Source organism: Tupaia chinensis, unplaced genomic scaffold (genome assembly GCF_000334495.1).
Source record: "Tupaia chinensis unplaced genomic scaffold, TupChi_1.0 Scaffold143823_1, whole genome shotgun sequence".
NCBI classification, from domain to species: domain Eukaryota; kingdom Metazoa; phylum Chordata; class Mammalia; order Scandentia; family Tupaiidae; genus Tupaia; species Tupaia belangeri.
In genome coordinates, this window is record NW_006203673.1 from 344,234 (window position 1) to 359,675 (window position 15,442).

A 15,442-nucleotide genomic window follows, 5' to 3' on the forward strand; every position below is an offset into this window, starting at 1 on the left:
GGGGATCCACAGCCGGTGCGACAGTCACTCCAGCTGCCAGCAGTGGACCCAGCGGGCAGGAGGTGGGCCAGGCCAGACAGATGGCTGGGCAAAGGAGACGTGGCCTTTGAGCTTGCCCGCGCCTGCAGGCTGTCCCCGGTCCGAGCACCCTGCTGTTCAGGGCCATGCACGCCCACCGCCCACCACAGGGGTGTGCTCAGGCCAGGAGCGCCCAAGCTTCCGGAAGCCCCCAGAACACAAAGCTGATGTCCAGGCAGGGCTCGGGCACTGGGCTGGGAGGCAGAACGGCCACCACCCACGGCCCGCTGCGGCCCAATGGGCATGGCCCAGGGGCCCACCTGGGTTCTCCTCCCTGTCAGGGAACTTGATCTGCACGTTGTAATCCCGAGTGATCTGCTGGATCCTGGATCCTTTGGGGCCCATAACAGATCGATGGAACTTCTGGGGTATCGCACACTCCACTGTCACCTGAGCCTCCTGGAGGGGACAGAGACAGCAAAGGCACAAGGCACAAAGGTCAGACCCCGCAGCCAAGGCCACAGCCCTCAAGCACAGTGCGTGTCTGCGGACGGCCCCTCAGCACCAGGCCTCTCTGCAACCTGTGCCTGCCGACTGAGACGCTGCCGACTCACGTTCACACGCCTGACACTGCACCAGGACCCTGACCATCCCCACCCACACAGAGGGGAGCCCTGCCCCCACCCTGGGGACACAGCAGCTAATTAAGCGACCTTCAGCCTGGGAGCCGTGACACCACAGGGCCGTCAGGAAAAGCTCTCCAAAGGCTGCTGGGGACCAGCCCGTGTCCGGGACCTCTCCAGACGCCCTAGCCCTGTCCCTCTCGCCTGCTCCCCTCCTGAGGGGACACATGGTCCACGCACACTCCTCGTCCAACAAGGCGGAGCACGACGGCTGCTCCTCCAAGGTGGCCGGGAGGGCAGCCGCAGACGGAGGGAGCCCTGCCACAGCTCTTGGGGCTGAGGCCCACCTGACCCCACAGGGCCTACCAGGTCCTCGATGACCTCCTGAATGCGCTTCTTGGCCGCCTCCACGCAGTCCTTTGCGCCCTTGAGGGTGACCTTGTCGCTCTGCGTGCCAGAGCGCGGGAAGCTGACCATCACGCCACCATACTCCTCGGCGATCTCTCGCAAGACCTGCCCTCTCCTGACAACGAAGTGGCGGTGGTGCCTGGGGTCCACCAGCATGTGGTCCTCCACCACGTTGTCCTGCAGGGCCAGGGGACAAAGATGAGCCACTTGCCCAGCCCCACGCAGCCACCGGCCCAGGCCCCACTCCCTACCAGGCTCTGGATCAGGGCCTCCAGCTCCTTCTGGGCCTCGCGGACAGCCTCCTCCTTCCCAACGATGGTGATCAGGTCCTGGTCCTTGTCCTCGGCCGCCGGGAATATGATGCGGGCTCCAGTGCTGTCACGCACCTTGCGGATTTTGCCGCCCCCTTTGCCGATGAGGAACTTGTGGTATTCCGGCTTGGCGCGGATGTCCACGGTGAAACTCTTGGTTTGCTGTAAAACCAACACCTGGCACGTCACCTGGCACCATGGGCCACAGTGCAGTGAACAGCGGGCCAGCAAGGGGCACTCCCAACTGCGCCCAGCGTCCAGAAAGGGGCTGGTCACAGGTGGACACAGGTCACACTTGGTTGAACCTTCTTTACACCCACAACCGGGAAGGTGCCAAGATGGCGGACGCGCAGACTCCACTTGGCCCTGTGTGTACAGGCGCAGCACGAACTGGCGAGGCGCTGGCAAGGCACAGGCCCTGGTGAGCGTGGGGCTCACCCATGCCCAGGGCAGCCTCCGGACCACGGTGCTCAGCCATGCCGGGCCAGCCCCACCCCACGTGCCACAGAGCAGCCCTGTCCCTGCCTGACCGCGGTTCAGTGACAGAGCCGGCCAGGCTGGGACGGAGCGGAGCCCTCAGACACCAGAAAGCAGGGCCCTCACAGCAGGGCACCTTCTGGGCACCCTGCTACCCCACGCCTGCACACGAAGGCCAAGAACAGACCTGCTCGGGGCAGAAGGCGGTCCCAGCTGTGACCCTGCTGGCGTCAGCACCGCAGCCACCGGTGCCACCTTCAGAGAGGGCCACAAAGCAGCCCCCAGCACGCTGGTAAAGGGCGACAGGCGGGCGGGCTCACCCCAAGGACACCAGGAGGTTAGTAAAAAAGCTAACACGAGCTAATACTTTTAACTTTAAAAATCAATCACCTCAGCTGAGCAGAAAAAGCATTTGACAGAATCTAACATCCAGCTCCTCCAGAACTTCACAATCTTGGAATGAAAGAATCTGCTCAATATTTTACCAGAGCTCTGTGACCGCGGCTGCCCGCCCGCTGCTGCTGTTCCTGGCCCAGGGCTTGAGCGACAACTGCCTTGGGAAAGGGGTTCTCGGAGCAGAGGCAGGGCTGCGCACGCGGGGGCTACGCACGCGGGGGCCACGCTTTGTGCGTGGAAAAGTGGGGTCCACAAGGACACCAGGGAGCAGAGGCAGGGCTGCGCACGCGGGGGCCAAGCTTCGCGCGTGGAGAAGAGGGGTCCACAAGGATACCAGGGAGCCAAACGCCAGGCAGGACGAGGCCAACGCGCTCACCACAGCAGGCGGGGGCGGGAAGCCCAGGTGTGTGCACGCCAGCGGGGCCGGAGGCCGAGACGGTGCAGAGGCGTGGGCTGAGACCTATACCCGCAAGGTGCCAGCCTCCCCAACTGCACCCCTAGGTTCACCTCCGTCCCATCAGACTATGAACACACCTCTCCCTCCCTAGAAATCAGCAGGCGGATCCCAAGAGGCACAGGAGAACAAGGGTCGGGTCTGCCAGAGCGAGTCTGACAAGGCGATGTGGGAAGACCGCCCTGTCTCCAGGTTCCACCCAGTAGGGGAGACCGGAAACAAGCCCCAGACGTGGTGGCCAAGGGACAGAGGCACTGGGGGGAGGCCTGAGGGGTGGGCGGGGAACCCAGACCACAGCAGAGCCCCACGAATGTAGGTTTGCCCCAACTCAGAGCACTGCGAGAACGGTGCTTTCACGGTGAATAATATCAGACGAAACCCACAAAACGGAAGACCGGGAGAAGCCCAGGCGCTAACAAGCAAGGGGCGTGCTTCTACATGGCACACGAAGCGCAGCCAGGGAGGTGCCCACCTTCTCTTCCGCCAGGTGCAGGAGCTGCTTCTTGGCCTTCTCCACGTCCGAGGAGGGGCCTCTGATGACCACGGTGTCGCTGCCTGAGCCCTCCACGGGGAAGTGGATGTGGACACCACCGCACTCCTCCATGATGGAGCGGACCAGGCGGCCCTTCGTGCCGATGAGGGAGTTGTGCAGCTTGGCCGGGATGGAGACCTCCACCTCGGCGATGTTGGCCTGCAAGCACACGGCAGGGTGTGTCACAGACAGGGAGAGAAAGAGAGGGCCGAGGTAGGGCAGGCACAGCCGGGGGTGGGTGTGCGTGTGTTGTGGGGTCCACATGCCGTGTAAACGGAGTGATGAGACTTTAATATTTTTTGGAGAGGTTTTTGCTATAGGGCGCGTGCATTCACCAGACAGAGAAGAGACAGAAAGCGAGAAATCACACCCCAGGGGGGATGGTCACGCCACAATCCCTTTTCCTCCATTCTCTTGGGATCTTGGGCACGCACGCACATGCGCCTGGCCTGAGTTTTAAGCCACTGGGTCCGGGACGCGAACCGCGGTCGATTACATGGGAATCCAGCGACATAGCCATTATGCTAACTGCTGGTTCCCAAGGAGCGATGAGACTTTAGACGTGAGATCCTGTCTGTCCCGCCCCAACCACGGCACACTGATGGACATGGAGCAACCGTGCCTTGGGGGGGGGAGCAGTGCTGGGAGCGAGCCCGACGGCCTTCAATGTGAGTCCACTAGGGAGCGAAGCAGACTGCCCCCCAGTCTGAGGAGCACAGGAACATCCTGGGGCACCCTGGGAGTAACCCATAGCAAGGGGAAGCACCACACCAACCCGGCAGACAGACGCTGGAATCGGCAGGCTGAGGGCACTAATGCAGGCACGCGGAGACGCCGAGGACAGCGAGTCCAGCGAGTCCAGCCCGGCTCTTAGCTGTCCAAAGTGGCACCCTGTGGGCTGGGCCGCAGGCAGGTATGCGACTGCCTGCCACCCAGTCGGGGGCACTCAAACGTCAGAGGGAGGGGAAAAAGCCGAGCAGAGAGAATGTCACGACGGTGACGGCCATCTTCTTGTCCATGGTGCAAAGTCTAGCTTACCTACAGAGCCCAGGGGCACCAAGCCCGCCCTGGCAGTCAGGACAGACAACAACAGAGGAGCGGCCACAAGCTCGCCGCCACCTGCAGGTATGTGTCCCAAGGCCATCCAGGGCCCTTCCCCGGACAGAGGGCCACCAAGACCCACTTCCACTATTTCAGTGCCTTAGGACTAAGACATGAGTGTGAGACAGAGGTGACCACGTGCCGCATCAGGGTTTGTCACAGGGAAAGCACGCTCTGTGGCAGAGACCACAGCAGCCATGCTGACGTGGCATAAGAACATGTGGCGGCCCTGGGAGGAAGGTGTGGCCACAAACCTGAACCCGTGACAAGGCCAGGAGTTCGGTCTCAGCAAGCAGCGCGGAAAGGAGAGACCATGAACTACTTCATGCAGGGGCCGGCAGGTGGCATGGTGGTTAAAGTGCAGGACCGACTCCCCCTTGGCCATACAGTTCGAGTCCGTGATCTGGCAGCATGAAAATCACACTGGCTGCGTGTGCATGTGTGCCTGAAATCCCAGGAGGAGAACGGAGGAAAAGAGACTGGGGTAGCCACTGCCCTTGGGGTGAGTTCTCACTGCTTCCTCCCTTGCCCTAAGGCAAAACTTTCAGAATACCACCAACCAAAAAAAAAACCCCTCAATTCAGGGTCGGCCAGGTGGCATGGTAGTTGAGGTGCCTAGATCCCACATGGCTGGCAGCATGGTTCAAATCCTGGACCCAAGCCTTGAAAAAACACACCAAACACATGTGCGCCCAAAATCCTGAGGGGAGAGGGCAAGGGGTGCAGCGTGGCCCTCCCTGAGGCTGAGCCTCCTTTTCCATCCTCCCCACGAGTTCATGTGCCCTCTATCCAAGAAGAAAAGATGATTCGATTCAAAAGAAATTAGAGAAAGAAAAAAACAGGAACAAGGTAGATGGGACACAGAACATAGCAAGGCTGCAGGTCTACAGCCGCGGTGCAGAGCCACGGTGGCTAGCGGGACCGTGCAGGGGCTGGCTGTGGGCAGGAGGAAGAACGCGCTGAGGACGCCGGGATGTGCCTGCCCGGGGCTGCCGAGCGGCACACTCAGAACTACTGCAGCGTCAAGTGTGTGGGCTCTTACCATGCACCCTCGTTCACAGCCAATGCGACTAGTCACATTTGCCAAGCACATGTAATAAAAGCACACACGATTAAAAAGGCAGAACTCTAAATTCAATTAAAAAAAAAAAAAATCAAGGGGCCAAACAGAAACCCACTCTACTAACAGAAAAGGTGCGATGATTTTACTGTTTGAGAGAGATTTTTGCTGCAGGGCACTCCCGCTCGCTGAAGAGGCAGAGAGAGAAAGCGAGAAATCCACCCCCAGGGGGATGCCATGCCGCAGTCCTTGTGTCCAGCGTGACTACTGGCTTGCCGGGTCGTGGACTCAAGCTGAGATCAACTACATGGAGTCCGCGATGCGGCTGTTATGACATCGGCTGGTCCCGCAGATGTAAATTTTGGAGTAAAAAACCACCGCGGGTAAGGCCACCTCATCAGGACAGACGCCTACGTGGAGCAAGGAGTGACAGCAGAGACAGCAAAGGCTGGCAGGGGATGCTGCTCGGGACAGAGCCAGCACCGGCCCGGACAAACGGGCCCTGGAGGCGCTCACGGCCCGCTGTAGAGGCTGCGGATGAGTGTGGCCTGGGGCCCAGGGCTCGGTGGTGCTGATGGAACCGACAGCACACCGACCACACTCAGGACAGGAAGCACGAATGGCGACAGGGAAGCCACCGTCAGATGATAGAAGAGAGTGCCCGCAGCGGCGTGGCCCTGGCGTGTATCCCGGGCACACGCGTGTGAGCCTGGGATGCCGGCTGAGGCAGGGGCGGTGGTGTGAGGATCCCGTGGGAGATGCCCGTGCCCCCCTTCCAGTCAGTGAAGAAATAAACGAATTAACGTGAGAAAGTGAAACGGAACAGAGGGACGGAGAGTGGCGCAGGGTTAGATGGGGACGCACCGTGAGGTCTGCACCCCCACCCCCACCCTGCCCATGACCAGGCCGGCTGAGCTGGAGTGGAAGTGAGCGCAGGGCCCCTGCAGGGCTCCATCTCTGGTTCTCTCCGACAGGGGTGGGAAGAACACGCAGGCGTCAGCAGCACCGGCTGAGCAGGCCTCACGACAGCCCTGAGCACGCCACACCCTGGCACCCGTCAGGGCCTGTGGACGTGGAGGGAGAATGGGCAACGGCTTGAGTCACAAGGGTGAATCCAAACTTTAGGTAGCCAGCAGTGCCCGGGAGACGCAGGTCTGATCTACACGGTGCAGATCCAAGCCGAGAGCACGGGGTGCTGATGGGCGGGGGACGACCCTCGGGCCCGGGCCTGTGTGGTGAGACACACTCAGTGTGGAGCTTCTGTTTTGTCTCCCCCACAGAGGGTGTGCACTTGCTGCAGAGCGTGAGGGCGGTGGGGGGGAGTGAAGAACCACCCCCAGAACCCTCCTCGCCATCCCCAAACCCGGGGTTGTGGGCGGGCAGGCACACGTGCACAGGCCCATGGGCTTTCCAGGCCACCACGCTGGGCCTCAAACAACGCAGTTGGCCATGGGGCACCCAGTGCCTCAACCACCATGCCCCCAGACAGGCCCACGTCTGTTACGACGATCAAACTGCACACAGTACGTACGTGGCTTCTACGATATAGCCTGAACGGGGGTGGGGGGGGCATGGAAAGGGCCACCCCACAGGGTCTCATCACACTGTGATCCCCGTCCTCTCCAGCTCCTCAGGGTCTTGGGTATGTGTGCGCCTGGTGTGTTTCCTTTGTAAGAGATCATTTAAGCAGGATGTGCGCGCAGAGTCAGAGAGACAGAAAGTGAGAAGTCACCCCCCGGGGTGAGGGGCAATCCCTTCTCCTCCAGATTCTGGGTGTGCATACACACACACACACACACACACACACGTGCACGCACACACACTCACACGCATACGTGCACACACACCCTGCCTGGACTCCAGGACTGGGCGTTCGGTTGACCACGTGGGGGCCTGGAACCTGTCGGCCCTGTCTGGTGTGTTCAAGCCAAGCCAGGGGTCTGAACCACGGCCAGCCACGTGGCTCCCAGCTCGGCATGGACTTGTGTGACCACTGCACCAGGCACTAGGCCTGAACAGAGGCCCCAGCAACTTCAGAGTCTGTAATGTGCGGCAGCTAGGGACGGACAGACACGGCGGACAGAGACCCTAGGCGGACCAGAGCCCGGGCCTGCCGGTCAGAGGGGACAGGGAGCTGCTGACCGCCAGCGCCGGCGCCACCACCCCTGACGGCCTCGGCGCACTCATTACCAGGTCTTTCTGGATCGACAGGATCCGGCTGCGGGCAGCCTCGCAGTTGGCCCGCTTGCCCGTGATGACAATGGTCTCGGAGTTGCTGTTCTCTGCGGGGAGGTCGATCTTGGTGTTGCTCTCTTCCCGGATCTACGGGAGCGGGTGTGTGAGAAGTGCCGAGGGGGCCACGTGGGCTGTGGCAGCAGCCTCCCTCCCGCCGCCAGGGGACAGGCTGGCCACCTTCTTGATGTTCGCTCCTCCTTTCCCGATGATGTTCTTGTGGAACTGCTTGAAGACCGGCACGGAGATGGAGTAGCTGTTCTCAACCTTGGAGACGGAGAGACGCACGGTTAACAGCCTGGCCAGACGGGCACCACTGCCGGCCAACACTGTCGGAAATTGCTCTGTCCCGCTCACGGGCCTTCGGGGTCCCCTGGCAGGGAAGACCCCCATGTGACAGCGAGCTACCCGGGCAGGTCACGGCAACTGCTGCAGAGCCTGTGCTGAGCCACGACACACACCAGAACCCATGGCCTGACGACATTCTGCACCCAGAGGCTGCCAGGCTGACCAAGGGCTCTCAACCATCACGTCGGCTACACTGGGGTCAGAGCTGGCCCGGAACAGACCCCTCACACGCACACCGCGACAGCACAGCCCCAGTCCTCGCGGGACCCAGAGCCCGGCGGCCCGAGCCAACAGTTCCAAGCAATGGAATCCCCCATTGCAGAGGCTGGCGCCCACTCCTGGCTTGGGGGAGATAGCCCATCAGCATGAGGCTCATCTAACGTGCCTTTCTCCTTGGACAGGACAGGGCAGTCTCTCACGCAGCGACTGGAGACCCCTCGAGGACTCTCCCCCCAGGCTGGCCGAATGCCCCAGTGTCCCTGCCACTCGGAGCCACGCGCTCCCAAGGTGCCGCATTCGACAGCCCACACCCAGCCTCACCAGGTCGGCCACCGTCTTCTGCATGTACTTGGCGCACTTCTCCACCTCATTCTTGGGCCCCCTGAGCTGTACCACGTCGCTCTTCTGTGCCGGGTCCGGGAAGTTGATGATGACCTGGAGTGAGCCCAGGCGTGAGCCGGCCTCCAGGGACGGATGGCGCGTAGGGGTGGGGGCAGGGGGGGCGGGGGCTGGTACCTCGGGGAACTTGTCGCGGATTTCCCGGATCCGCTCGCCCTTCTGCCCGATGATTGTGCGGTGGAACTTCTGTTCGACGATCAGGTCCTTGGTACGCTCGTTCTCCTGCACAGTGACCCATGCAGGTGACGCCACCGACCCAGGCCAGGGCGAGGCGGCGGTCCCGAGTACCTACCACAGGCTGCCCGCTACCCCAACTGGCTGCACGTCACGCTGGCTATGTGTCCTCCCAACTGGTGGTTGCGGCAGGGAAAGCTCTCCACCCCGCCCCGGCACCGGCTATGTGTCCTCCCAACTGGTGGTTGCGGCAGCAAATGCTCTCCACCTCGCCTCGGCACCCGCCACCTCAGCCTCCCATGAAGCTGCCCCCATGGACGCACACGGCCATACGCCAGGTACCCATCGGACCCCAACCCGCCGTCTGATGCTGTGGGCTGCAGGCTCCCTGCCTGGAGGCCTGGGGCCCTGCACAGCGGGGGGAGCCCCCATGTGCCCAGCGTGGGGGTCCTATGAGTCTACCTTTTCTTTTAAACCCTTTTTTATTTTTTAATTTGCCAGAGGGCAGGAGCCCTTTCTTCTCCCTACCCAATCCTTTCAGGACTCTAGGCATGCACGCATGAGAGCAGGCCTGGGACTCCACCATGTGGAGGGGCCCATGGGATGCAGCTCACTAACCACTGCACGGGCTGGCTCTGTTGTTATGGTTATTTTTCACTTGCCAGAGAGGCCACATGGCCAAATGGAAGATGCGAGTCCAGGGGACCAGCAGTTGGCATAACGGCTATGTCACCGGACTCCCATGTAGTCGACCATGGTTCGAGTCCCAGATTCAGTGGCTTCAACTGACAACAGGTGCGTGTGCGTGCGTGCCCAAGATCTCCGAGAGGAGAACGCAGGAGAAGGGACTGCGTTGTGGCCATCCCCTGCCCGGGGGGGCAGTGATTTCTTGCTTTCTGCCTTTCTGGTGAGTGCATGCACCTTATAGCAAAAACCTCTCCAAGGATAAAAAAAAGATGCCAGTGCAGAACCCAGTGGCTTCAAAGACATGGGGGCCAGAACAGAAGGGACTGTACTCTCCCCGCGAGGCACACACGCTGTATCCAGACGTAAAGCAATGCCAGAGGGCACGCTCATGGAGCCAGGAGGGGAGGGATGGAGTACTCCCCGTCCCTCCATCCCGTCGGGCTGGGGTAGACCAGGGCCAGGATTTGAACCATAGTCGGCTACGTGGGACACATTTCCCTTCACCACCCACGGGGTGGGTTCCCTGCGCAACTCCTCACTCCTCCACAGATCCCACTGAACTGTCAGAAGACAGACGTGCGGTGCTCCAAGCCAGAGAAGAATGTCACCCGTTCACCCAGCATTCTAAAGAGCTTGGGGGTTCGGGGTCAAACTGGGACCCGGCTGATGGAGAAAGGAGGGCTCGGAATCCAGCACGGACACAGGACTCTCCAGACAGAGACCATGGGAAGCCAGGATGGGCAGGGAGCCAGGGTTAGGGCCTGGGGCTGAAGAAGGGGATCAGGGAAGCCACGGAGCAGCATAGGACTAAACCAGCAGGGAGGCCGGGCCCACACAGGTCCAGGGAGAGCCAGCCCCTGCCCTAACAGAAGAGACTCCCCAGAGTGGGCAGGCCTGGGGCCTGGGCTTGCCGGCTCAGCTGGGAACCCTGCGCTCTCCTGGAACCTGAGAGAGCTGGCACATGCTGTGCACCTGACCCAGGCTTGAGCTCGGTGTTCGGCAGGAGTGTGTCCACGCCCGAGCCCAGGCGGACAGGGTCCAGCCTGCAGACGCCCAGTCCCTGCTGGGGCTCGTGGGGGTCCTATGAGTCTACCTTTTCTTTTAAACCCTTTTTTATTTTTTAATTTGCCAGAGGGCAGGAGCCCTTTCTTCTCCCTACCCAATCCTTTCAGGACTCTAGGCATGCACGCATGAGAGCAGGCCTGGGACTCCACCATGTGGAGGGGCCCATGGGATGCAGCTCACTAACCACTGCACGGGCTGGCTCTGTTGTTATGGTTATTTTTCACTTGCCAGAGAGGCCACATGGCCAAATGGAAGATGCGAGTCCAGGGGACCAGCAGTTGGCATAACGGCTATGTCACCGGACTCCCATGTAGTCGACCATGGTTCGAGTCCCAGATTCAGTGGCTTCAACTGACAACAGGTGCGTGTGCGTGCGTGCCCAAGATCTCCGAGAGGAGAACGCAGGAGAAGGGACTGGTTGTGGCCATCCCCCCGCCCGGGGGGGCAGTGATTTCTTGCTTTCTGCCTTTCTGGTGAGTGCATGCACCTTATAGCAAAAACCTCTCCAAGGATAAAAAAAAGATGCCAGTGCAGAACCCAGTGGCTTCAAAGACATGGGGGCCAGAACAGAAGGGACTGTACTCTCCCCGCGAGGCACACACGCTGTATCCAGACGTAAAGCAATGCCAGAGGGCACGCTCATGGAGCCAGGAGGGGAGGGATGGAGTACTCCCCGTCCCTCCATCCCGTCGGGCTGGGGTAGACCAGGGCCAGGATTTGAACCATAGTCGGCTACGTGGGACACATTTCCCTTCACCACCCACGGGGTGGGTTCCCTGCGCAACTCCTCACTCCTCCACAGATCCCACTGAACTGTCAGAAGACAGACGTGCGGTGCTCCAAGCCAGAGAAGAATGTCACCCGTTCACCCAGCATTCTAAAGAGCTTGGGGGTTCGGGGTCAAACTGGGACCCGGCTGATGGAGAAAGGAGGGCTCGGAATCCAGCACGGACACAGGACTCTCCAGACAGAGACCATGGGAAGCCAGGATGGGCAGGGAGCCAGGGTTAGGGCCTGGGGCTGAAGAAGGGGATCAGGGAAGCCACGGAGCAGCATAGGACTAAACCAGCAGGGAGGCCGGGCCCACACAGGTCCAGGGAGAGCCAGCCCCTGCCCTAACAGAAGAGACTCCCCAGAGTGGGCAGGCCTGGGGCCTGGGCTTGCCGGCTCAGCTGGGAACCCTGCGCTCTCCTGGAACCTGAGAGAGCTGGCACATGCTGTGCACCTGACCCAGGCTTGAGCTCGGTGTTCGGCAGGAGTGTGTCCACGCCCGAGCCCAGGCGGACAGGGTCCAGCCTGCAGACGCCCAGTCCCTGCTGGGCCTGTAGGCCCTGTAGCAGCTGGGCTCAAGCCTGGCTGCATGAGAATCACCTGGTTGGTGCCTGAGGAGTCCAGCTCCAGAAATGGAGCTGGACCCATGGCCTAGTGGGCAAAGCAGCAAGACCCCACACAGGGGACTTTTCGGTTCAAGGCCTGGACCTGGCGACTTGAGAAGCACACGGTGTACGTGCATACTCGAGATGCCGCAAGGACCGAGGGAGGAAGGAGAAGTGGGATTGCAGTGTAGCCATGTCTCACGGGGTTGTCTCCCCCACCCGACCTGGTCCCTGGAGTACCTGAGCCCTCCGACAGTCCCCCCCACCAAAAACATCCATTACAAGCCCGGTGCCACTCCAGCCCAGTGGCAGCACCCTCTTGGACCATACTGTGAGGCTCCTCAGAGGTGCCAACAGCCATAGCCTGTGCCGTGTGGGGGCTGGGCCACTGCTTACCATGCGTGAGGCCAGTTCTAGCAGCTCCCGCTTGGCCTGCTGCACACCCTGGGGGTCGCCCTCAATGCGGACCAGGCTGCTCTTCTCGCTGTCTGGGGGGATGCGCACGGACACCTTGTACTGGTCTTTGATTCTGTTTACTGAAGAACAGAGAGGCATGTCCGACAGTGCCCATGGCAGGCCACCACCAGGTGGACACAATGCGGCCCCAGACGCCTTCGCAGTGACCTGCCCAGCACGGGAGATGGGCCTCTAGACAGAGCTCCGCCCTCACGGCGAGTCCGCCACGGCCCTCCAGGAGTGTGGGCACCTGGGAGATTCGAATGCCCAGTGGGCGGACCACAGAGCCTGGCCTGTAGCCGGCCTGGCCCAGGAGAGCACAGCCCATGTTTCCCCACGTGTGAGGGAGCCTGGGAGCGACTCCCTTGGGAGAGGGACTCACACTTGAGTTCCAGGGCCAAGCCCGTGTGCTGCCTATGTGGACGCACTGAGCACTCCGTGGCCTGTGGACCCTGTGGAGCCGCAGACCCCCACACCCTCCCTTGGCAGGACCGGGCTCCAATACCACAGCGGCCACATTGGCAGGGTGTGAGGCACCAGGAGGGCTCTGCACATGTCAGGGAACACATGCGGGGCACAGGACACAGAGGACACGGAGGCCGGAACACGGCGAGGGAGACGCAGAGAGAACGGCATACGGCTCTTGGCTCACACTGGCGTGACTCCCAGGGTCAAACACACCAACCCCAGCCAGCACCGCAACATGGGCCGCGGTGGTCACCAGGTGCTGGTCCCACGGCCGAGTGCACAGGACAGGGTTGTCTCGCCCACAGACAGCAAGGAGCCTTGGCCAGCTGCACACCCAGGAGTGCCCTGGGGCAGTCCTGCCGCGGCGGGGCCATCTGTGGAGGTGGGAGCACCACGCTGTGTGGGGCGGTACAGCAGTTGGGGGCTGTGCTAACAGACATGCTTAGGGAGCGGCGGCACAGCAGCCCTCATGGCCAGGCTCTGGGTGAGTCTAGAGAACCCCCACGTATGCCAGGCCCAGCCCACGGGCCAGGCAGGCTGAGGGCTGGGGTTGATCTTGGCTGCCAGACCCACTGGGGCGCTCTCTCCGTCTCTATTTCTGTCTCTTTGCACTCAGAGAAAATAAGAAACAAACAAAAATTGTTTGCCCTTTGCTGAGGGCTCCCAGGTCAAGGTGCAGCGCACACCCACGGCCGGTGCCGAACCAGGCTGCCGTACCGCGCTTCTCCATAGAAGTCCCTCCCGGTGCAGCCTGATGCGCCACGGGACGGCACTTCTTCCTGAGGTGAGCCCAGAACACAGTGGGAGGGCTGTGGTCCTGGCGTGCCTCCACGGGGCCCACGTCGGGAGGAAGGACAGGATGCTCCCGCAGCAGCAGCCCCGGCTGGGGCTCTCCAGCCTGGCCTGCCGCCCCACCAGCCCCACTCACTGTTGGCCCCACTCTTCCCGATGAGGTGTCTGTGGAACCTGTGGTCGATGTTGATCTCCACGTAGTCCATGCGGCTGACCTGCAGAGGCACGCACGTGGGGCGGATGCTGGTCAGCCCTGCCACACAGGCCGTCAGGCGAGTGGCGGGATCCATGCCCAGGGCCACCGCCTCACCCATCGGGCCAGGTCCTGCTGCAGCCCAGCCCTTGGGAAGGTTTTCTGTCCCGGGGGCCCTGCTGAGACCAGCTCCAGGCCCGGTACTAGGCTGGCCACCCCATTTCCCTCACCCACCCGTGTAGGATGTGACCGACACCAGCCCCTGCCCTCGCGGCCAGCATGCCACGCGGCCTTACCAGGTCTCTGACCATGCTTTCTATCTGGCCCTGGGCTGCGTGCACGTCCTCGGTGGGGCCCTCCAGAGCGATCTTGTCCTCGCCCTCCGTGAACTCGATGTGAACCTGCCACACCAGGCCAGAAAGGCGGCTGAGGCTGGGGGGGTCGTCCCTGACGAGCCACAGGGCTCCCTGGGGCACAGGCACCCTGACTGTGTGGGGTGGGATGGCCACGGCCACGGCCGCATGCTAGGTCCCAGGGGCTGGGGACCCGACCCAGACCTGCATGCTCTGATCACCCTGTCACTGAGAGGTGGGCTCAAGCCCACCATGCTGCTGCCCTACGGCCGGCCCGGGCTCGCGCTCAGGCACCGTGGTCGCTCTCTAGAGCCCCCCCCTCCCACGGCTGCATTCAGACAAAGGAGACAGAGACGAGGATGAGTCTTTAAGGCCCGGACAGTAGCCCCTGCACTTCTGGTAGGTGGCACGCAGGGAAAGGAGTGGCCCCATGGAGCAGCTGGACCTGTGAGCAGAGTTTAAAGCTAGAGAGAGGGAGAGAGGCTGGCTCCGTGGCCTGGTGGTTAAGGGAGCCCCGTCTCACAAAGCAGACGGTGCAGTTCAAGTCCTGCACCTGCGCCTTCAAGGACAGGCAGGCACTGTCTGTGTGTCAAATCCGCGAGACTGAGAGACAGAGAAGGCTCTACGGCATGGCCACAGCCCAGCGGGGTGCGGTCTTCCTCCCCTCCGGCTTCCCTCTAAGCGCACATGCCGACAGTGAAAGATGGAAAAGGGAAAGAAATGAAAACGCCTAAACAGTGCACTGGAGACAGTCTAACCACCACAAAGGGCTCTCCCATCTCCACAGAAGGTGAGAAGATGTAGGCGGGGGCCGTGTAGGGCGGAATGGCCCAAACTCTCAGGGCAAGCCGCTCATGTGCCAGCTCCGCGTCACTAAGTTCCTTAGCTCACACCCTCCACCCCCTCCCTGGTCAGGGACCAAGGGACAGTGCCCACGCCTAGCTCCCTCGCTCTGCGGCCCCTCGGACAGCACAAGCAGCCTGTCCACAGCACAGGGACCCCCAGGGCGGGGACGGCGAGGACAGGAAGCAGCTGGCCAAAGCCAGCCCCTCCTCACCTTTGGCATCTGCTGAGTGATCTTAGCCAGGTTCTGCCCTTTCTTGCCGATGATGAACCGATGAAGCCAGGAAGGGGCAGAGACGGAGGACACCGTGAAACTATTAGCCTGGCAAACAGAATGGAGCCCGTGGGTGTGCCGAGCTCACGGTGAGGTCGGAGGGAGGCCGAGACGAGGGCCTCCGCCGGCCCGCCGCACCATTCCGGCCCTGAAAGCCAGCCCCGGGCAAGTCGTCCCGACGCG

General features: G+C 61.9%; 1 protein-coding gene across 1 annotated transcript in view; it reads right to left on the minus strand.

Annotated features, from left to right (window-relative positions):
• HDLBP (high density lipoprotein binding protein) overlaps window positions 1–15,442 on the minus strand; it is a 65,231-nt gene that overhangs the window by 6,235 nt on the left and 43,554 nt on the right. The window contains exons 9-20 of the mRNA XM_006165173.2: window positions 15,200–15,307; window positions 14,086–14,190; window positions 13,733–13,811; window positions 12,277–12,416; window positions 8,696–8,800; window positions 8,501–8,614; window positions 7,793–7,879; window positions 7,571–7,702; window positions 3,160–3,378; window positions 1,301–1,522; window positions 1,008–1,226; window positions 339–477 (exon numbers count right to left, since the gene is read on the minus strand). Coding sequence (XP_006165235.1) covers window positions 339–477; window positions 1,008–1,226; window positions 1,301–1,522; window positions 3,160–3,378; window positions 7,571–7,702; window positions 7,793–7,879; window positions 8,501–8,614; window positions 8,696–8,800; window positions 12,277–12,416; window positions 13,733–13,811; window positions 14,086–14,190; window positions 15,200–15,307 — 1,669 coding nt within the window. The remainder of the gene's footprint in view (window positions 1–338; window positions 478–1,007; window positions 1,227–1,300; window positions 1,523–3,159; window positions 3,379–7,570; window positions 7,703–7,792; window positions 7,880–8,500; window positions 8,615–8,695; window positions 8,801–12,276; window positions 12,417–13,732; window positions 13,812–14,085; window positions 14,191–15,199; window positions 15,308–15,442) is intronic.